Source organism: Chrysochloris asiatica, unplaced genomic scaffold (assembly GCF_000296735.1).
Source record: "Chrysochloris asiatica unplaced genomic scaffold, ChrAsi1.0 scaffold00381, whole genome shotgun sequence".
NCBI lineage: Eukaryota > Metazoa > Chordata > Mammalia > Afrosoricida > Chrysochloridae > Chrysochloris > Chrysochloris asiatica.
The window spans coordinates 1,151,560-1,173,736 of NW_006408899.1; the positions used below are offsets into that span (position 1 = coordinate 1,151,560).

At 43.7% G+C, this 22,177-nt stretch overlaps 1 protein-coding gene across 1 annotated transcript in view; it reads left to right on the forward strand.

The window, feature by feature from the left end:
• The window catches only part of PATL1 (protein associated with topoisomerase II homolog 1 (yeast)), a 34,810-nt gene extending 14,188 nt beyond the window's left edge, over positions 1-20,622 (forward strand). Inside the window, exons 5-19 of the mRNA XM_006876466.1 lie at positions 182-373; positions 1,301-1,402; positions 2,008-2,097; positions 2,629-2,849; positions 3,567-3,656; positions 5,377-5,554; positions 8,065-8,188; positions 9,206-9,303; positions 9,549-9,608; positions 10,331-10,479; positions 14,722-14,881; positions 18,442-18,597; positions 19,704-19,795; positions 19,891-20,040; positions 20,343-20,622. Of these exons, the coding sequence (XP_006876528.1) occupies positions 182-373; positions 1,301-1,402; positions 2,008-2,097; positions 2,629-2,849; positions 3,567-3,656; positions 5,377-5,554; positions 8,065-8,188; positions 9,206-9,303; positions 9,549-9,608; positions 10,331-10,479; positions 14,722-14,881; positions 18,442-18,597; positions 19,704-19,795; positions 19,891-20,040; positions 20,343-20,364 (1,884 nt within the window). The 3' untranslated portion in view covers positions 20,365-20,622. The remainder of the gene's footprint in view (positions 1-181; positions 374-1,300; positions 1,403-2,007; positions 2,098-2,628; positions 2,850-3,566; positions 3,657-5,376; positions 5,555-8,064; positions 8,189-9,205; positions 9,304-9,548; positions 9,609-10,330; positions 10,480-14,721; positions 14,882-18,441; positions 18,598-19,703; positions 19,796-19,890; positions 20,041-20,342) is intronic.
• The last annotated feature ends 1,555 nt before the right edge of the window (positions 20,623-22,177 follow it).

Here is a 22,177-nt window from a genome sequence, read left to right on the forward strand (position 1 = left end):
CCGTAACTATGGAGTTCTCAAACTCAGAGAACTTACACACCCAAGAGAATACATTTTACTACATGTAACTTAACAAAACTTAAATAATTTCTCAAGGTATTTTAGTATCTGCAGAGGTTATGAAAACATTTCAAACGAGCTAATTTCTCTTTTTTTTTTTTTTAACCACTACTTCAATTAGGAAATGCCTCCAGTGTCTGTACTAGAATATGCCTTGCCCCCGAGGCCCCCGCAGGGTCCAGAAGATCGAGATCTGTCTGAGCGTGCGTTACCAAGGCGGTCAACGTCACCGGTCATTGGGAGTCCTCCTGTGAGAGCTGTCCCCATAGGCACCCCACCTAAGCAGATGGCTGTGCCCAGCTTCAACCAGCAGGTACCTCTCATTAACAGGCCCTCAGCCCAGGATACTGGGAATCTGGGCACAATCATTTGGGAAAGTGGTGAGGTTGAGAGGAGGGTGGGAGTGTTGGGTAGGCATTAGATTAGAGTGAAAACTAGCCAATTAGAGGAGAAGTTGGTGCCAATCAGAGACCCATTCCCTAACACCTTTTCTTGCTGCTGCTGTTACTGCCTTTCAATTGGGGGAGAAAAGGGTAGTTCGCCACCTTTAGCATATATATCATTTTAAAGTGTTTTGCAGGCTGCCCCAAACATTTGCAGAGAGAGGACTGAAAGCTGGGGGGAGTGGGAGCACACAGCGTTGTCCACAGCCCTTTACCTGTAAGATATCCCTGCTTTCCCTAGAGCCTGTGCAGTCCTGTTCCATAGACTTCCCTCCACCTGAAACCAGCAGCTGAAAAGGAAGGCCAATTTGGAAGGTATGGGGGGAGGGCGGTTTTGGTATGGCCTAGGTAGGCTCACTGTCCTCTGAAAAGTGGAGTCACAGTGCATCACGAAAATGCTGAGCATGGCGGCCATATCACAGGGCTTCAGAATAGGACTTAGTTAATCCTCCAGCTTTCTTATCGTTCCTTCTCCCTTGTTGCCACCAAAATGTATCATCTGGGAGAGCATTTGCAAGTCAGAATACCTGCTGGTACCTCCCTCAGATAGCATGGAAGGGTGGGGATAACTGGAGAATTAGCTAAATCTTCCCCAGTTCAAACTGGTACTTTGCTTCATACTTATGAGAGGAAGTGACCAAAGGGTCTGACTTTGAACCAAGAGCTGTAGCAGTCTGCTTAGAAGTAGGGCTTGGCATGGAGTTTTGTGTCTCCGCCAGTACTTGACTGGGAGGGAGTTTGGATGGAGGAAAAACTGACTTAATTGAATGTAGTTGTTTATATGTTTGTCCTGATAGATTCTGTGTCCGAAGCCTGTCCATGTCCGGCCCCCAATGCCACCTCGTTACCCTGCTCCCTATGGTGAGAGGATGTCTCCAAACCAGCTCTGCGGGGTCCCGGTACGTCATTTTCCTACTGAGATTGTGCAGTTTATTTTTTGGGATCCCTTGATAGTTTAGTTGCTGTACAGTCAGTTCTGACTCATGGAGGCTCCGTACTGGTTTATCATGGCTTTCATCTCAACAGAAGCAGGTGGTCAGGCCTGTCTTTCACGGCGCTACTGGGTGGGTTCAAACTGCCGCTCGATAGCTTAGCAGTCAAGTGGGAACCGTATGCGCCACCCAGGGCCCTTCGCCAGTATGCTACATCTCCTCACTTAGCACCTTGTTTTCCTCCATGCTTGGCTGTCTAGAGCTAATGGGCCCCAAGTCCAGAGCATGTGGCCCACTGTACTCATTCATTTTGTGCCTCAGATCTCTCTCATCCTCTTAACAATCCAGATTCTTAGTGTGGCTACATGGTCTCCTTCTACTTCTGTCCTTCACTCCACTGCTTGCATTTTCATGACACATGATCAGAGTTCTTCATCACTCCACCGTCACTTTTGTTTATATTCCCTCCGTGGTCTGCAGTTGGGTTTATTCTGCATTTGTACCGAGTTCCCTCATTAGACTGGTTTACTTGTTTCATGAGTGTGAGTATAATTTTTTTTTTTTTCCCTTAGAATTCTTCCCTCCTAGGTCATCCTTTCCCTCCCAGCGTTCCTCCTGTTCTAAGCCCTCTTCAGAGAGCACAGCTTCTTGGAGGAGCACAGGTAAGCCTGTGACTACCTTATCTGTAAAGAGCACTGTGAATTTCCTAAGGACCGGTAGCTAGTGTTGTTGTCGGCCTGCGACCAGACCTGACACTCACAGCTAGAACTGCCCTGCAGGGTTTCCTGGGCTGTGATCTGTATGAGGCAGATTGCCAGGTCTTCCCTTACGAGGAGTCAGGTTCAGACACTTCAGCACCGGGCCCAGGGTTCCTTTCATTAGATCTATCCCTGCACCACCACCATCCTCCTTTTTGTTGTTGTAGCAGTTAATCATTTGCTATATGCCTCTTTATTTTCCTGTGCTTTTTCAGAGAAAGTTATTGATGGAAACAGTATTTCCATTTGCCCCATAGGGTTTTCTGTAGAACTGCTCCGTCGTTGTTTTCTTCGCTGTAATCTTTACAGAATCTGAACGTACCCCTGGGTGGGTTCAGACCTCCAGCCTTTATATTAACAATCAAGCATGAACCATTTATACTACCCAGGGACTGGGGGCTTACAGATTAACAAAGCCCCTGTTCATCTTGATAGCTCCAGCCTGGACGGATGTCTCCCAGCCAGTTTGCACGAGTCCCAGGATTTGTGGGTAGCCCACTTGCTGCCATGAATTCCAAGTTGCTGCAGGGACGAGTTGGGCAGATGCTCCCCCCAGCACCAGGCTTTCGTGCCTTCTTTAGTGCTCCACCCCCCGCTACACCACCTCCTCCACAGCAGCACCCCCCTGGCCCAGGACCTCACCTGCAGAACCTCAGGTATATGAAACAGATTCCACCCCATTCTCAGCCACTAGTCTTGCTCATTGATGTTCACTGGTATAATACAGAGGGTTCTTGATCATTGTAAGTGATGTGTTTTGAAATCCTATTGAATCCTCTGGCAAGCAGAGACATGTTTGACAGGCTCTAGACATTCCCAGGAATCCCAGTTCCCTCAGAGACGCATGTTTACTGTGCTCATTCTCACATTATAAAGTTGATTCCCTCCTTTTAGTTTTTCCTTCCGTTTGTTCTGCGTCACTTTGTGTCCATTTCACAAACTACCATAATACACACAGGGCCTGAAACTTAATGAGAATTTGCATGCCCTCCAGGAGCCACATAGAGATGCTGAGAAGTCAGCTCTCCCAATACTAGCTAAGGTGCTTGCATCTGCCCTCTGATTTTAAAAGTACAGATGGGTTCAAGTTTCTGCTTCAACAAAATAATGTTTTATTACATACTTATTTTCTACGTCATTTTCAAAGAGTTGAAACTGAGCTTATTAAATCTGTTTAAGGATCGCTGCTAATTCACTCCGATTTTAGGATCCTACTCTTAGAATTTGAGAATTGGCGTTTGTGGATGGTGTGTCAAAGTGTGGCTGTCTTTATCTTTTGAGTCTGGTTCCCTAAGACAGGGCTTTAGGTTAAACCTGTATGAAGTTACATTGTACTGATGACAGAATTGAGACCCTTGACCTTTGTTTCTTAGACCTCAGGCCCCAATGTTTCGACCAGACACAACTCACCTTCACCCACAGCACCGTCGGCTCTTGCATCAGAGACAGCAACAGAATAGAAAGTAAGTACTCAGTCTGCTCCTCTGTGGCTCCTTAATTCAGCTTTTTATTTTGACAGTGGAACAAGGTGCTACTAATTACATTCACCTTTGGGTAAATTTAATTATTGTTGAGAATACTTTGCTGGTAAAATCCATTCCTAAATGCTAGCATTTTGTATTTGTAATGCACTAGCTTTAAATGAGAAGATTCTATCTACTGATTTCCAGACTGTAAGTCTGTTGGTCACAAATCTTACTTAAAATTTAGATTTGATTTTTTTTTTTTTTAACTCAATCCTTACCAGTTTCTTAGTGTACTCTTATCTTTTGTTTTCCATCTTAGCTCAAAAAGAATTTTGACATATAATGACTGATTAGCATTTGGGTGTTGTTTAACACCAATGTTATGTTACGTGCCGTTGGTTCCAACTCATAGTGATCATGTATAGAGTTTCTGAGGAGCAGCCAATGGGTTTGAACCACCAATCTTGTGATTGGCAGGACAGTGCTTATCTTAGTTGCTTAGTATGTATCTACTGAATGAGGACTAAATAATTAAAGGACGAAATAAAGAATGACTATCTGCATAAACTTCAGTTGTGTGCCAGCCGCTATGATAAGCTTTGGAGATAAAAAGAACAACTTTGATAAAGCCCCTGCCTTCATGGATGTTACACTCTATAAGAATTCACCTACACAGACTAAGGAAACTAAACTGAGGTGTTTGTCGTCCTCTCAATTTATGGTTCTGTGCAAGTACGTATTTCCTTGTCACTTTCAAAGGCATGTTGGGATATTTTTAACAGAGGGAAAAAACTAGTATGGGCTCCTGAGACTCAAAAAGTGCAGACCCTAACAGGAAAGGTGAATACATTTGTATGAAATATTCACCTGCATAACAAAAAACATTATACCCAAACAGGCACTTCCTAGTAGAGGAAAACCTGTTCAAATTCACTCAATCAGGAAAATACAAATAAAAATGGGATAACCATTTTACACCATCAGATGGGCAAAACCTGAAATGCCTCAGTCCTACCACGGATGGAGTGTGCAGCCTCCTGAGAGAGAATTCAGCCCTGTATTGGAAGGCTAGGAATGTGGCCGCACTAAATTCTAACATTGGGCCTGCTGTCAGTATAGGTAAATACAAAGAGCATAATGCTGAGTGGAGATACAAGGAGGATTACACGTGGGGCCTTCGAAAAGTTTGTGGAAAAATGGAATTAAAAGATACAGAACTTTACTTTCTGAAGCTTTTCATATGTCTGATGTCATTCGTGTATAGCTGAAAGGTATACAGAATAATTTTAAAAGGTTTATTCTTGATAGTATTGAAAAGTGCCTATGGAAATAGTAAGAGTATCCAAGCACATCATTCGATTGTAACGGCCGGATAGTGATTCTATTAAGAAGGACTCAGGGGCATAAGAGGGCCGTCAACTGTAACTCGTAACACTGTGGTTACTTTCATACTATTGTTGTTTTTAATCTGAGGCAAAAGTCCGTAAGTGAAAATGTTAAGCACATGTTAGACAAGACACTCAGGTTATGGTTTTATTTCTTCAATTAATGTATCATAATAACCTTTCCTCTTAAATTCTGTTAAGATGGAATTCTTTTTTCACTCCCTTTTAGCAAAAACAAAGGGGAACCTTTTATATCTGGTTTCTTTCCCGTGTTGTGGTAAGCCCTCATTAAAGTGAGCACTTAGAGTGAATGCGCGTCTGTTTGTTTTCAGTCAGCATCGGACTCTCAATGGTGCAGGAGATAGAGGAAGTCATCGGGGCAGTCACCAAGATCACCGAAAGGATCCCTATGCCAACCTCATGTTGCAGCGAGAAAAGGACTGGGTCTCTAAAATTCAGATGATGCAGCTGCAAAGCACTGATCCCTACCTGGATGATTTTTACTACCAGGTAAATGCTGCCTGCTGGTTTCGAAAGTTAGAGTATGTATTAGCCATCAGAGAACCTTGTCCCCTGCTGGTGTGAATGCAGAATGGACCACCTGCTGTGCAAAACACTGGTGGTTCTTAAGAAAAACTAAGACTAAGCCAGCATCACTCTCAGTAGAGAGGACTGAAGCCATTCCCCTTGCAAGCAGGATCCAGACAAGGATGCCCTTTATTACCACAAGGTGGGCAGTTCAAGCCCACCAGCCATTCCTTAGAAACCTTTTACAGGGTCACTATGAGTCGGAACTGACTCAACAGCACTTAACAAGAACAATGATACAGTATTGTGCTGAATGTTTTGGCCAGAACTATAAGACAAGAAATGGAAATCCAAACTGGCAAAGACAAAGAGGGTCAGTGAAAAAGAGGAAGGACCCCCGAGGTGGACGGTAACAGTGGCAGCAGTGGACTCAAGGGAACCCGCCATTGTGAGGATGGTGCAGGACCAGGCGGTGTTCTGTCCTGGGGTGCCTGGGGTCATAATGAGTTGCAGCTGGTTTGATGGCATCTAACAACAGCAGATTGACAAATAAGAAGTAAAACCTTTTTCTATTTGCAAATGGTATGAGCCCATACTTACAAATCCCAAAGACTCAGTAAGAAAATTATTGGAACTCATTGCAAGATTGAGCAAAGTGGGAGGGTACTAGCTGAGCATACAAAACTCAGTTGGATTCCTTTATACTATTAAATACAGAGAACTCTGAAACAGAAATCAGGAAAGTATTACCATTTGCAATAGCCCCCCAAAAGATGAAATACCTAGGAATATATCTAACCAGAGAGACAAAAGATCTATACAAAGGAAACTACAAAACAGTACTACAGGAAAACAAAAGAGATCTACAAAAGTGGAAAAAACAGTGTTCATGGATAGAGAGGGCAAATGTGTAGAGACCAAAGTTTCTTAGGGGCTACTAGGAAAAAGGGGGCGAGAGGGGTTAATGATGGTAAAAAGCAGTAAGAATTGAATTGGTAGGGTTACACAGCTGGTTATTGTAATTTGTATCAATTGTACAACTACAAAAAGTTGAATTGGCTGAAGTTGTGTGATAGATACATATTTACACAGCAACAAAATGGGTAGCTGCTCAGGCTGCTTATATGTATGTCCAAACACCTCGTGGGATTTGGTGTCTGAGTTTGGAAGTTTAGATTGCGGTTTCCTGGGACATCCTAGTTAATTGACTTTATAGCATATTTAGTGCTTCCGTTCTACCGTATGGTGGCGTGGTAGGATAAGCACTGGTACTGCTAATTGAAACACTTCAAACCCACCACCTGCTGGTCATAAACCTTATACCGGGTCGCTCTGAGTCAGAACTGACTTGACGGCACTTGGCAGCAACAGTTCTACCGCCTAGTTTTTTGGTCTCGTGTCTGAGGTCTTAAAAAGCTTGCAAGCAGTCATCCAGAGCACACCAATTGGTCTCTCTATTCACTTAGAGCAACAGAGGGAAAAGAGAAGCAGGGACTAGACGGAGGAGATGGACTGTGTGGCTAATTGCCTCCATGAACAATAACTCCCTTTGCCATGAGACCAGAACTGGGTGGTGCCCAACTCCCTTTACTGAACAGATACACATAATGGTCCCAAGATTCCACAGAAGAATCCCGATCAGAAGAGGGAAATGCAGAACAAAATTTCAAATTCTCATGGACTCCCAGACTTTCTGGAGCACCAGAGAGAGTTGAAACCCTGAAACTGTTGCTCTGAGATCATCTTCAGACGTTAAACCGAAACTATCTCCTGAAGTCTTCTTAGGAGCCCTGGTAGCATTGTAGGATAAGATCCAACCCACCAGTCACTCCACAGAAGAAAGATGGGGCTTTCTGCTCCCATAAAGATCTGTGGCCTTGGAAACCATGTACAGGGTCCATGTAAGTTGGAACCCAATCAATGGCAGTGAGTTTGATTTAGGGGAGGTCTGCCTTGAGCACTGTGTTCCTTTAAGAACTGTCTTAGAGCAGAGTGACAACAACAACTTGCCAGGTCAGATGGGAACCTTAGGAAGCAGTGGGTTTATGTGGATGGGGGAGGAGCAACTCAGAAAAGCCGAGTGAGAAAGATCACACGCTGAAAGCGTGTCATCAGCGTCGCTCAGTTGTGTACGTAGATGCTGTTGGCTTGGTGTATGCAGTTGTGTGTCTTCTCAACAACAACAAGACGTAAAAGGAAACAGACAGCAAAAGCCCCCTCACATGCATCAAATCCCTTCATCATTAACAGTCTGGGTCTGTCCATGCACAAGCTGACTCAAAAGACATTTCCATTGATTGCTAACTTGTTTGAAAACTGAAATCTTTTGATAAAGAACTTTAGAGCAGTCTAGCAAAAATTAAAAGCGGTCAGTCCATTTCTCGGGTTGAAGTTGTGTTACTCTGTGGGTATAGATGAATGATTTCATGGTGGAGAACAACCATGGTGTATGCTTGTGTCACAACTCAGTCAGTCGTCTTCTTGTGTGGTAGAATTACTTTGAGAAACTGGAGAAACTGTCCGCTGCTGAAGAAATGCAAGGTGATGGCCCTAAAAAGGAACGCACCAAGCTCATTACCCCTCAGGTGGCTAAACTGGAGCATGCCTATAAGCCAGGTAAGGTCCTCTTCCCCACACCCAGGGTAGGAGACACTCAGATACTGCTGATGTGTTCAAATACAAGTAATTATTACAGGCAGTCCCCGAGTTACGAACAAGATCAGCTCCTACTATACCTTTAAGTTGACTTTGTTACTAAGTCCAAACAGGTGCATATGGTTGTTCTGTAGCCTCGCTTAGTGCAAGAAAAGCCCGAGAGTCTTTTCTAAGATACAAAAGCTGCATGAATAGCACGTGAATGTGATTTTGGTGAAAGGAGGGACTAGCTAGTCATAGGTAGCTTCAAAGTGAAAGGGCAAGTAGTTGGTATCTGTAAGTGGGATGCTTGTCATAGACAGATGGATAAACAGAGACGTTTGAAACAGATTTACAAACACACTGCCTTTAATAAATGGAAGGATCAGCCTTTACTCCAGCATGGACTGAGTGGTCTACGGATGACCTCTTGGTTCCTTTTCTACTTGAGAGTCCGTGATTTTTTTTTTTTTTTGCACCTGTTGTAATTTTTTCTTCTGGTTACGTGCTATATAGTCGGTTCTGACTCATAGCGACCTTGAGTAGGGTTTCTGAGGAGCACCTGGTGGGTTTGATCCCCAGCCTTGTAGTTAATAGCCCAGTAAGTTTGTGGGAAAATTCCATTATCTTGTCTATTTTTCCATTAATTTTTTGAAGACATCCACATAGACAGGTCTTGTGAGTTGGCCCAGGACCTGGCAGTGTTTTGTTCTGTTGTGCATAGGATCGCTATGAGTCAGTACCGACTCAGCACCTAACAACAACAACAACATAGATAGGCAGAGAGGAGAAGACACTTTCGATTTTTATGCTTATGATGATTGCAACAAACAAAATGGAGAATGATGAATTTTAATAAGGGGTTGCTTTAGATAATATCCCTAGACTTTTGGGGTGAATTGTTAGGCTGTGTATGAAGAATAGCAAATATAGAGATGTTCCTTGAGAACTTTCTGGCTGAATGGTTTTTATTTTGTTGTTACGTCTCTGTCCTTGTAGTGCAGTTTGAAGGCTCTTTGGGAAAGCTCACTGTCTCTAGTGTGAATAATCCCCGAAAAATGATTGACGCAGTGGTGACATCTCGGAGTGAGGATGATGTAAGTGTTAGTAGAACTGGGTACTTAAAGAGGCTGGGTTGCTGTGGAGTGGGATCTTTAATCAGCTCTGCTCACTGGCTACTTTATTGAAGTTTTCGCTTAGGATCTTCAAAAGAGTCGCTATCCTCTTCTCAAAGCATTTTTAAAGAAATGAACCTACAGGTTCATACTTAGTGAATTATTTTTAACTGTGGTAAAGAAATTCCATTGAATTGTCTTGTCTCTTTTTTTGTTGTTTTTTTAAGGAGACTAAAGAAAAGCAGGTCCGGGACAAAAGACGAAAAACCCTTGTCATCATTGAGAAAGTAAGCTACTATCATTCATTTCAAATAAGGCATTGTCAAATGTGTGTGTGCACAGGGTGATTCTTTGAAGTGTCTGTTGTGTGTTTAAAACGTCTGGAAAGACTGTGGTCTCCCCAGATGTGACACCATGGAAAAAACACTGCACTGAAGTTAGAAGAAGTAGGTCTTTCTCCAGGACTGTCCACGTAGCAGCCCAGTATATCTGGGCACTCCTCCTTCCTAAGCTTCGTGACAAGAGGAGTCCATGCACAGTGTCTAGAGCCATGCCTGCCTCCCAGATAATAAAATCAGCTAGTATTCGCCTTTTTAGAAATACAAAGGCATTGCTAACCATCCAGTCCGTTTTGACTCATAACTACCCTATATGTAAGGCTTCCAAGACTAGAACTTTACAGCTGATGGGTGTGAACTACTGACCTTGTCGTGATGTAGCAGATTGTTTATAAACGTGGTATTATTGCCACTGGAAAACATGTAATAATTTTATTATCCTATCTTCTGGATTAGAGGTAAAGGGGACGGTGGGGGGGACCAAGAAAGGTGTTAGGGGAATTTTTTTTTTAAACGTTATTCCACTAGGTTTCTAGATTTCAAGGGGTATGTCCACCTCCCCTCGTGCCTCCGCTTGTCTTTATCTGGTAGTCCTGAACTGAGGTTGGTTCTGTAATAATACTCTCTGAATCTGATCTAGCATGCCCGTGGCCTGCTCTGTATCTCATTAGACATACAGTTTGCTCCTTGACGTGGAGGATTATGAAAGGCGTTATCTCCTCAGTCTGGAAGAAGAGCGGCCTGCCCTGATGGATGAAAGAAAGTACAACATTGGTAGCATGTATGACAACTTACGGGGGAGACTGCCCGGACAAGAGAGGTAAGAATTAACTCACTTGGAGGACATCATGAAACTGACAGGATTCCTTCTTCTGCCAAGCTAAGCTTTACTTTTGTGTTTAATTTTGTTTTTAAGTTAATAGGCTATATTTTTTAGTTTTAAAAAGCAGTGAACAGAAAGTACAGAGAGTTCCTAACACAGTTACCCTCCTAAAAATAGGACTTGACCTAGTGAGGTGAGGTACAGTTACTACAATTGACAGATGGATGTTGATACATTATTATTAGCTGTGATTTGCATTAGGGTTCATTCATACTTTGTTTTGTTACTTTTTATTATAATTTGGGTGAAAGTTACAGCGCAAACTCCTTTTCCATCCACTTCTTTGTCCATACTTTGTTTCCTGACACTGATTGCAGTCCCTGAATGTAAAGCTCTCTTCCCACTTTTCCTGCCTTGTGTTCGGGCAGATGTGGCCCTTTTGGTCAGGTGGTATAGTTGATTGTTCTCTGAGTCCATTCCTCTGGTGGTTATTCACTTTATAGACCTACTTGTTTGGTGGACAGTTGGTCCCTGGGAGTGGCTTCAGTTCCAGATTTGAAGAGTGACAGTCATTCTCGGGGTTTCCACCAGTCTGTCACACAGAATCGCTGGGAGTCGGAACCAACTTGACAGCATGTAGTGACAGCAGCAACAGTCCATCAGACTAAATCTGGCCTTTTTTATGATTTTGAATTTAGTTCTAAATTTTTTTTTCTTCCCTCTCTATCCAGAACCTTCTAACATGATCCATTTCAGAGCGTTGGTAGTCGTAGCCATGCACCATCTAATTCCTGGTCTCGGGCTAATGGAGTCTGTGGGTTTGGACTAATTGTTTCCTTGAGTCTTTGATTTTGTCCATTCGTCTTTGCTCCTGACGAGGACAGATCAATCATTGCATCCTAGGTGGCCACTCATAAGCTTAATAGACCCTAGTTGCTGCTCACCAAAGTAGGATGTAAAGTGTTGTCTTTGTGGCAGTTGACTTAGAGGTGCCCTGAAACTAATCCTAAGTCCCCAAATGAGTGACTCAATCCCTCCAAGTATTTGTTATGGCTGAGACGTTTCCAGGCTTGGCCATCTATATGCTCTGTAATAACTTTGGGGATATTTGCAGCACCAACAAATACATATGTAGGAATTTCCTCTGCAAAATTTGTCTATTCTTGTGAGCATATTCTCCTTCTTCCCACTTCTGTTGAGTTTGCGTGTCTACCAACGTGTCTACTCATGGGTACTGTTTATCATTACTGTTACTGCAGGGTTGTGTGCTTAAGAGTCCTTACCTTTACTGTGTTTTATCCTGTGTCTTCCTTTGCCCTTGGTCATGTTGTGCTTTCTCCTCCGCCCCCTCTTGCCCACCCCCCCACGCACCATTGTGTATTGCCTTCCCTGTCACCTATTAATACATATCCACACTCTAGTTAGTGACTTCCACTTCCTTTCCCCTCCCATTCTTGGTAACCATCAAAGACTGTTTCTGTCTGTAAACCTTTTCTTGACTTACCACAATAGTGATCTCATAGAATATTTGTCCTTTTGTGATTGACTTATTTCACGCAGCATAACATCCTCCAGGTTCACCCATGTCATAAGTAAGGTATTCACAGATTCCTCATTTTTCTTTAATGTTTCTTTGTGTGTCTCTACCATGTGTTGATAGACATTTGAGTTGTTTACATCTGTTTGCTAATATGAATAATGCTCTGATGATGTGGTTTAGCACACATCTATTTATTGTCATGTTATTTCTCTAGACTATATACTAGAAGGGAATTGCTGGGTCAGAAGATATTTCTGTTTCCAGTTGTTTACAGAAGCACCATCTTGTTTTCCACAGTGGTTGTATCATTGTACAGCCCTACCAGCATTCTATGAGAGTTCCAATCTCTTTACTCCCTTGCAAACATTTATTTATTGTTTTCTGCTTTTTTAAAACCTGCTGTTATTGTTGGTTTGGGATATCTCTTTGTTTTGATTTGCATCTGTCTGACATAGCTCTAGCGTGGCGCTGTGGAATATAGCACCGGGCCATGTAGAGGGATGCTGAGCCACTGGTGGATTTGAACCGCCAATCTTTTAGTTCAAACTCAACTTGTGGTCCAGTGCTTATCCTCTAACGCCATAGCAGGACTCCTCTTGAAGGATGCTGGTGTGTCATTTTCTGTTTTACAGGTATCTTTGCTTGACTTTGGTATCAGGGTCATGCTTGCTTCGTAGAATGAATTGAGGAGTATTCCATCCAGCGCTGTTTTGGGATCATTTGAGTGGAATTAAGTGTCAATTCTTCGCTGAATGTTTGGTATTCTCCAGTGAAGTCATCTGAACCCAGTCCTTTTACGGCTGAGTTTTTGTATCCTGTTCAGTTTCTTCTCGTGGTGGATCTGTTCAACAGTCTACCTCTGTATTCATTCAAAATAGGTCGTCGTCATTGTGGCCTTTGTGGAGACTACCCTTCTTTCCGTCTCTGGAAACTCAAAAGTCAATACTCCTGGCCCAACACAAACGCAGCTTTAAAAATACTTAACAGCCCTCCCCAGACCACAAGGTTGATTCGAACTGCAAGGTCGGCAGCAGTTCAAACTCACCAGCCACTCCTCGGAAACCCTATACAGGTTCACTGAGTTAAGGGCACTTAACAAGAGCAATCCTCACCAATCAGGAAAACAAAGTCTCTCTCTATCCTGAATATCTGTGTTGTTGCTGTTAAGTGTCTTCAAGTTGGTTCCAACTCATAGATTTCTGAAGCTTTCTAAATCATGCGGGGAGTAGAAAGCCTCATCTTTGTCCTATGGAGTGGCTAGTAGGCTCGAACTGCAGATCCTGTGGTTCTCAGTTCTAGTGCGTATTATATGGAACCAGGAGTTACCACAGTCCCTGAACATCTGTAGTTTTCATTGATTCAACAGATAACATACTCCATCCATATCAACGAGGGATTGGGCTGGGTGCTAAAGATTCAGTGAATGTTCTTTGTTTTCTGTTTTTGAGTTTATTGATTATACCTGGCTTTTGACTATTAGACTGTTCAACCTTGTAATCTCTATGTATTTTCTTTACTACTAAGGTGGGAAGTATAAGCATTTATACTCCCCTGGGGTTTCCGTACAATACGTCAGTTTTCCAGTGGAGATTTAAGCTTTTTTTTTTAAGATTCTCTTTTTCTCTATACCTCTGTCATCTCTCCCCTACCCATCTTGCTAATGGGAGGTGTTCTGTAAATCACAAATATTTATTTGACAAATACAAGAAGGTTATCACCTAGTGAGTTCCATACCTCTTGCCCATTTGAGAAAATTGTTGCCTCCTCTCCATCAGGGCATGCATGCATAGAACAAGACATAAGAACAAGATTTGTCTGGAGTTGGGCTGATTAAGTATGGTTTATCCTTAGACTGGGGAGTCCTGGTGTGGCGCTGTGGGTTAATGCACTAGACTGCAAAACCTTTTGAACTGCAAGGTTGGCAGTTGAAGCTCACCAGCCACTCCTCGGAAACCCTATACAGGGTCGCTATGGGTCGGAACCAAGTCGACGGCACTACACAACAACACATCAGACTGGAGTGCTGTGCAGGCACTAAAATATAATTGAAGACTGTTGATTGACATGATAAAGTGTTCCTAAGTTGTTAGTGAAGAAAATCAAGTTACAAATTAAAGTTCACCTGAATTCAGTGGTCATGTGTGTGTGTGTGTTGGTAACAGAATATTTGTCATTTCAACATTCTTCACATGTATAATTCTGTAACATTAAATATATTTGTCTTTTGCTCAAACATTATTATCTACCTTTCCTACGTTTATTCTTCGCCCTTTAGGCCCATTTATTTATGACGGACAATGTACACTAGATAGCAAAGAGGTGTTTAACCCTAATAGAATCATCTCTGAAATTACAAATTTTATTTGCTTTTTTTTTTTTTGCTTGTATGTGTTTTCAGCGTTTGCTTCGTTAACCTTGTGTTAATTATATCATCATCCAAAAGTCAAGAAAGGAAATCAAAGGTTGGCCAAATGTTTGAGTTTAGAATTTTAGGTGATTTTCTGTTTTTGAAACTTGTAAGATGATTTTGTTGCCCAGTTGAGAGTTAGAGAAGTAATCCCCATTATTCTGTAGTTCACATTATTCTAAAGTGAAAGCAAATGCACAGTTAAGGGTTTCAGGAACAATTTACAAGGGACACAATGAGGGTTTCTTCTGCTGCTCTTGCTGACCTGAGTTGGCACTTCTCTTTCCTGCAGGCCAAGTGATGACCACTTTGTACAGATCATGTGTATCCGGAAAGGGAAGAGAATGGTTGCCCGGATTCTTCCTTTCCTCTCCACAGAGCAAGCAGCTGACATCGTCATGACAACGGCCAGGAACCTCCCTTTCCTTATCAAGAAAGATGTGCAGGATGAGGTGATTCTCCACAGGGCATCTCTCCTTTGGGTTTTCATAGCTGATAAGATTTCTAGAATCGATACTTCTTTTCCTCTCCACCCCACCACCACCTTTTTCTTGTTACTTCCTATTACCTTTGGCAGTATAATTTGAATATTTATAGCTAAGCCATAACTACTCCAGGCCCGTTTTTCATTTGGTTTTTGGTTGAGTAGCCTGTATAAGCTAAGCATGAGTAAAACAACAGCTCCATCCTACTTGGCACACTTGTAAAGGTGCAACCACTTACATCTGGATTACTTGGGAAGCAAATAATTTAGCCCGAGCCCAAACATGGCGCCTTAGTGGCATAACAGGTTATACGTTGGCTGCTAATCACAAGGTCAGCAGTTCAAAACCACCCCACCAGTCATTCCACGGACGAAAGATGAGGCTTCTCTTTCACAGGGTCCCCCCAGCTCAGTCTGACTCTCACTGAAGTTTGAAAACTTTGGGATCATTCCCTTTGCTGGATATACAGTATCACTCATTGGACTCTTGCCCGTAGCTGAATACCAGCCTGTGGAAGTAGTGGCATGGTTTCCCATAGGCATTGGGCCACTGCTTTTCAATAATTTCCACATGCTATAAACTAAGCTGGAATTTGAAATGTGATGGTCTAGTTTACAAGATAACTCTTTAATCGCTTAGAGTTGCTCACTGCTTACTTCTGTCATAGCACTTGAAAGATAAGCAAAATTTAGAATCGTTTGAGAAGACCAAGGAACTGAAAACAGTAAGACAAGGGGCCTGTGTTAATGAGTGTGCAATTCAGGATAATAAAAACTACGGGAATCAAGCTGCGAGTTTATTAGACTACAGTTGAGTACTAGGTGGTGGTAGCTGTTTAGTGCCATCGAGTCGGTTCCGACCCATAGCAACCCTGTATAAAGTTTGCAAAGAGCAGCTGTTGAGCTTGAACCTCCAACCTTGTGGACCAAACTGACTTTGCAGTCCAGTGCATTAGCCCACAGCACACTAGTCCCCCCAAAACAAACAAGGCTGGGCTACTATAATGTGGTCTGACATCAAAGAGTTGGAAATTATTCCTTCTGTAGCTCCTTTAAATTTTAGCATCTTTGGAAGTAATGAATAACAAATTTTGGTCTCATCATTGGGAAAAGTGAAGTGGGATAAAACAAGTACATTTTTCAAAGATCCCAAGCATGAACAATGTATTTGAAGAAAGGTTTACAGGTTTGAGGTTTATCCTACAAAATATAAGATCAGACTAAAAATTGACAGCTACCTTATTGTTGTTATTCAGTGCCATTGAGTCAGTACCGACTCATAGAGACCCTGCATATAGGGTTTCCAAGGTGCGGCTGTTGAGTTTGAACTGCCGACCTTACAGTTCATGCTTATGGAGCCACACCTGGGTGCGTGTAAATTGTTGAGGCTGTGGCATCAGCAACTCAGAGACGCTCATCGATGGACAACAGGCTGACGAGAGCTCCATTCATTCAGCAAATTCCTGTTTGTTGGACACTTTGTTGGGCCAACGGAGCCCTGATGATGCTGTGGCGTAGGCTTAGGGATGTAACCACAGGTTAGAGGTTTAAGTCCACCAGCAGTTTAATGGGAGAAAGATGAGGCTATCTGCTCCCATAACCCTTCAATGTGCTCCTGTTCTTAAGTGTTGTCAAGTCGGGTCCAACTCATAGTGACCCTGTATAAGGTTTCCAAGCAATGCCTGGTCAGTTTGAACCATCGACGTTGCTGTTAGCAATCCAGCTAACAGTAAGACCGTTCAGCATCACAGTAAGACTCCTGCGTATGCTGCATATGCATGTGCTGAAATAGAAAGCGCCCAGCTGTACCCAGAAAGTTTTCTTGGCCCACCTCACAATGAATGTAAATCTAATCGTACTTCTAGCTCTGGCTCTTTATAGGGAAAGCTGAGCATGGAGGAATCGGATAAGTGACAGGCTGGAAGGCAGGTAGCCAGCTCCAGGCTGTAGATAGCTGACCCCACTGTTTTAAGAGATGGAAGGGGCAGTAGCAAGGAACTGCTGATACTTACAAGGCCTTAATCACCCCATTATAAGGAGCTCTGGTAGCGTAATGGTTAAGAATCGGGCTGTGAACCGCAAAGCCAGCAGTTCGAAACTACCAGCTGCTTCGCAGGAGAAAGATGAGGCTTTCTGCTCCCGTAAAGATTTACAGCCTCGGAAACCCTGTTCAGGGTTGCTATAGGTCAGAACCGACTCCACGGCACTTAACAACAACAACAACAACAATCACTCAATTGTTACGTGTGGTTCTTATTTGAATCATTAGGAAACCAGCTGCTCACAGGCATTTTTGAGACAACTGGAGAAATTTGAAGTGGAGTAGATAACGGATGATATTTGTGGATTGTTAATTTTGTTAAGTGTGGTAATATTGTAAGATTTTTGTTTTTAAAAGTATTTTCTTATTAGAGATACAAGTATTTATGGATGAAATGGTACAATGTGTAAGGTACATAGATTTGATGAGCCAGGCAAAATGTTTGAGTCACTATTACAATTGAGTGGTTGGTGCCTGGCTTCGTTACATCAGTCCTTTCATGTGTATGTAAAAATATCCACAGTAAAACCTCTCTAGAGCAGACTCTAACAAGTACCCAGTCTAGTCTCCATCCTCCAGTGTCATTTAAAACCAACAAACACTTTTCTGCCTTGCATGTTGCGTTCTGGAAGCGCCTTTGGTTTATTTTCATGTGTTCAAACCTCCTTCTATTGGTAGCAATGTATTCCAATGTCCCTGGCCGGGTCACTTAGCAAAAAGAAATAAATGACTAGAAGGCTAGAATTCAAGTCATTAAGCACATCATTTAGTTTCCCTGATAATCTATAAAAATTGGATGGTGATGTTCCCATTTTTCTGACTGAACTTTTATAAAGATAAGACGGGATCCAATTTATGTGGAAATACTTGTTGGCTAAGTCGGTAGCACTCTGAACTGTGAGCTGTTTTACAGTGTGTTGGAATTTTCAGTTTACCTGTCTTAGCCACTGCACTGTGAATCTGGAGGGTCTGTGTCTTGTTGACCGTTTTCAGCCCACATGTGTGCCTGGCACATTGGAATTCTTTAACTCTGTGTGATGTAAACTGAAGTATTAATGTTGTATTGTTACATGGATCTGGATGTGTTTTTGAGAAGTGATTTCACATCTTAGAGTCTCACGAAGTCGTGAGACGTTTGAGAGCAAATGAAGATGAGAAAGTTGTCAGTAAAACCTTATTGCACAGGGAGGAAGTGGGAGAAGTGAGGAATACAATCAGGATGAAACCAAGTGTATGATTTGTTGAATGGAAAACTGATGTTCTACTCTATAAACCTTCACTCCGTTTCTATTAGGAAGTGTTTTCAATGTTAGAATTCACTGTAAAGACTCCAGTAGCACCTGCAAACCCGTCACCCCTTTTGGACCAATCCTGCTGGGGTGCTCTGTGCACAGCTGAGTGTCGCTCCCCCTTGCGCACTGCCAGGAGGGCACTGTGTGAAGAAGGTGCAGTTGTCGGCATGTAATGCTTTCCTTTCTTTGTTGAAGGTGCTGCCATGCTTACTGGGTCCCTTCTCTCTCCTCCTCTATCATCTTCCGTCAGTGACTGTCACCAGCCTTCTGCGACAGCTAATGAACCTACCTCAGAGTGGAGCCGCACCAGCACCCTCCAACCCTCACCTCACTGCTGTGCTCCAGAACAAGGTGGGCTTGCACGTGTGCGTCTCAACTCTATGAGCTGGTGTGGCGCACCACACGGTCAGCAGTCCAAGCCCACCAGCTACATCTCAGAAACCCTGTACAGGGGCACTATGAGTCAGAACTGACTTGACGGTACTGAAGAACGTACTGTAGCAGAATCCTGGGGTGGCACTGTACGATAAGCACTTGACTGCTAACCACAAGGTTGGCAGTTCCAACCTACCAGCCACTCCTTGAAACTCCTGTACAGGGTTGGTATGAGTAGGAACATCACTTCACAATAACAACAACGTTTGAGTTACAGAGACAATAATGGCTGCCGTAACAGAGCAGCACTGGACTATGAACCACAAGGTTGGTGGTTCAAGCCCACCAGCCGCTCCACGGGAGAAATCTCTGCTCCTGCAAAGATTTACCATCTCATAAACCCTCTAGTGTCGCTCTGAGTTGGAACCGACTCTCACACAGCTCCAGCCGTAAGAACTTGTCAATAAGGCTTCTTTCAGTTAGGAGGTGTGTAATGCTACAAGGGCCAGCGGCTAGAAATCGCAGTGGCTTCTACAACATATGTGTCTTGTGTGAACTAAACTAAGTATCTTGGCCCCACAATGTCACCAGGGACCCAGGTGGGATCCGTTTTTTTCATGGTCCAAGGTGAGGCTTCACGTAGGGAGGGTGCTAGTTGTGGAGGACAAAGTGGTGTAGACTGGCTCTCTCTCCTTTTCTCAAGAGGTGTAACCAACAACTTCTACTTAATCTCAGTCTCACTGGCCAGGACTTGGTCACAGGGTCTCAGCTAATTGTAGGGAAGGCTGCAGGATGACTTCCCTGTGCAGTCCACTTGGGTGCCAGTAAATGAAAGAAAGCTTGAAGGCAGGCTCTCTGTGGCTGCTAGAATGACCTCTTGGTCTCGGGGAGTGGAGTCAGCCAGAGAGGACTGGAGGCACAGTGACCTTCTGTCTGCCACTCAGTCGCTGCTGCCCCTGTAGTGAAGTCAGGAGACAGCCACAGCACTCAGAGAGAATGCAGCAGGGGTCCCCTCTACAGAGGTGGCAGGGGATTAGATGCAGTGTTGTTTGACTCCTTCCATCTCCTCTTCCCCCTTGTAGTTTGGCCTGTCACTGCTCCTCGTTGTCCTGAGCCGTGGGGAAGACCTTCAGAGTTCAGACCCTGCTACGGAATCAACGCCAAACAACCAGTGGTCAGTGTGGGCTATGTTTCTTCTCTTACCGCTTGTCCTTTTAGATATTCTTCTCTCGCTGTCTCATGGTGGGTGTTTTCGGTTTTCCCTATCAGGACAGAGGTGATGTTCATGGCAACCCGAGAACTTCTGCGGATCCCCCAGGCAGTCCTGGCCAAGCCCATCTCCAAACCCACAAACCTAGTGTCCCTCTTTTCACGCTATGTCGATCGACAGAAACTGAACTTGCTGGAGACAAAACTACAGTAAGTGTGAAATAGGACCACATCTCACTAAAGTTGACTTGTTAGAAGTTAGGAGGAGATGGTGAGTAGGGAAAGGGACGAAACAGTATTTGGGGGGAAAGAGAAAGACCTACCAAGTATTGGAGTATCTGCTAGGTCGTAAGATATAACACAGTCTCCTAGAAGCTGACTAAGTATGGAGAGAGATCTTAGGTGTTTGCTTATGAGAATTCTTAAAAGGATGTTGTTTTAATGCAAAAAATTACCATCTGTCTGGATTTATTGATGCAAACACATTTCCTTTCTCTCCTTTATACCCTTAGGCTCGTTCAGGGGATACGATAAAAGATCTCCAGAGGCTCCCGGGCCTCTGTGGGGCTGCCACCTGCACTGCTACCATCAGCACTGGAGTGTTTATAATGTGGGGAGGAAGGGAGCTTAGGTCCCAAAGCGAGAGTCTTGGGGGATCGGTTCCTGTTTGCAGGGATTGTCTCTCAATGCCAGGGATTCCCCACTGCTCTCTGAGGTTTGGCTGGGTGCCACTTCTGCTCGTTTCTTCCACACCTTCTCGGTTACAGTTCTGCATGCCCCTGCTTTTCCTCACTCTTCCATCATCCCACCACCACGATGCCAGTTCACATAGATTGTAGCCTGCCAAAGGCTTCCTTCCCTCTTCCTTCATCGCCCGATCTTAATATTCCTATAGGAGAGCCAAGTGGAAATTGATACGTATCTGCACACACACACACACACACACACACTCTCTCCACACTCCCCTTGACTTGCATTTCTGCGATCTCCAAAGGTTTCATTAAGAAGGAGTTTAGACTTGGAAAATATTCAGTGACATAGCCCTCGTCTGATGACAGTATTTTTCATCTGTTTCTGTTCCATCTTATAATTGGTTTGGTGGCTTTTACTTGTTTGACTATAAACACGGGATCTGCAGTACGTTTAATAAAACCGGAGCTCTCCAGTGTGTGGCGCCCATCTCTGGACAGGCGTCCTGACTCTCTTCCACACCTGCGCTTCTCTTGTTTCTGCCCACCTCAGCAGAAACAGCACACGGTTCATTAAGCCCGCTCCCTCGTGTGTGTTCCAGAACACCCAGACCGACCCTCAATGAGAGCTACTTCCGCAGTGTGACTTTTTGCACACTCAACTTGTCTTGTCTTCCTGAGGTGACTTCAGCAAGCCATGCTTTTATTTCTCTGTGCCCGTTGTGATTTGCTGTCATGGGTAAAGACACCAAACGTAACCATAGAAGATAAGCTTGGCGTGCTTCACCCCTCACATCCACACCACGAGCAGGACTGCTGACCCTGCTCCTCCACCTCACCCAGGTCCCGTCCCAGGCAGCCAGCCCAGGGCCTGGCATTGAAGCCTCGCAGGCCAGCCTGCTGTGAGCCTCTTCACTTAACCCTCTCCATTCACCAGTCAGCCAGGACACTGGTTAGAATACCTAGCGTTTGCAGCCCTCCACAAAATTCAACCTGAATGCATTTACCTGACTGTCCAAATCTATTTTCTGCTGTTACCACCTTTTGGAATGTAGTCGGGAGGACAGGTTATGATTTTAAAGAAAGTAAACATTTTGCACTTACATGTCTTGTACAACAGTAAAATCCTCCGTTACACAGCCAGCTGTCTCTGTCTTCTCTGTCTCCACGTCCCACTCCTGTAGCCCCCCAGGCACCGCCCACCATTACCCAGTGACAGGCACTAGCTCCTCTGTCTCCATGTCCTCCCTTCCCCCACCCTCAGCCCCCAGGCTCCGCCCACCATTGCCCAGTGACAGGACCTAGCTTCCCTCTCCCAGCATCTACTGACTCCTTCCTTCACAACCAACAGATCAAGTGAACACTTGATGATTCTGTCTCCCTCTCTGTGCTTTATCTTTTTTGTTTGGTTCTAATTAATGAAAATAAAAGTTTCTAAATTTACATTTTTATAGGGTATTGTAAATAAAAACAAATTGTATACTTGAAAAAAACAAGTGTGTCTGCATTTCTCCTACTTTGTTGTTGCTTCAGAACATGATTTGTAATGCGTTGCTGTCATGTTTAGATAAGCTGGTAAACCTCTTGGTGTCGGGGATTGGAAAGAATATTTCTGCCTGATCTTTCTATTTTTGTAGGAAAGCCGACTGATAAAGATC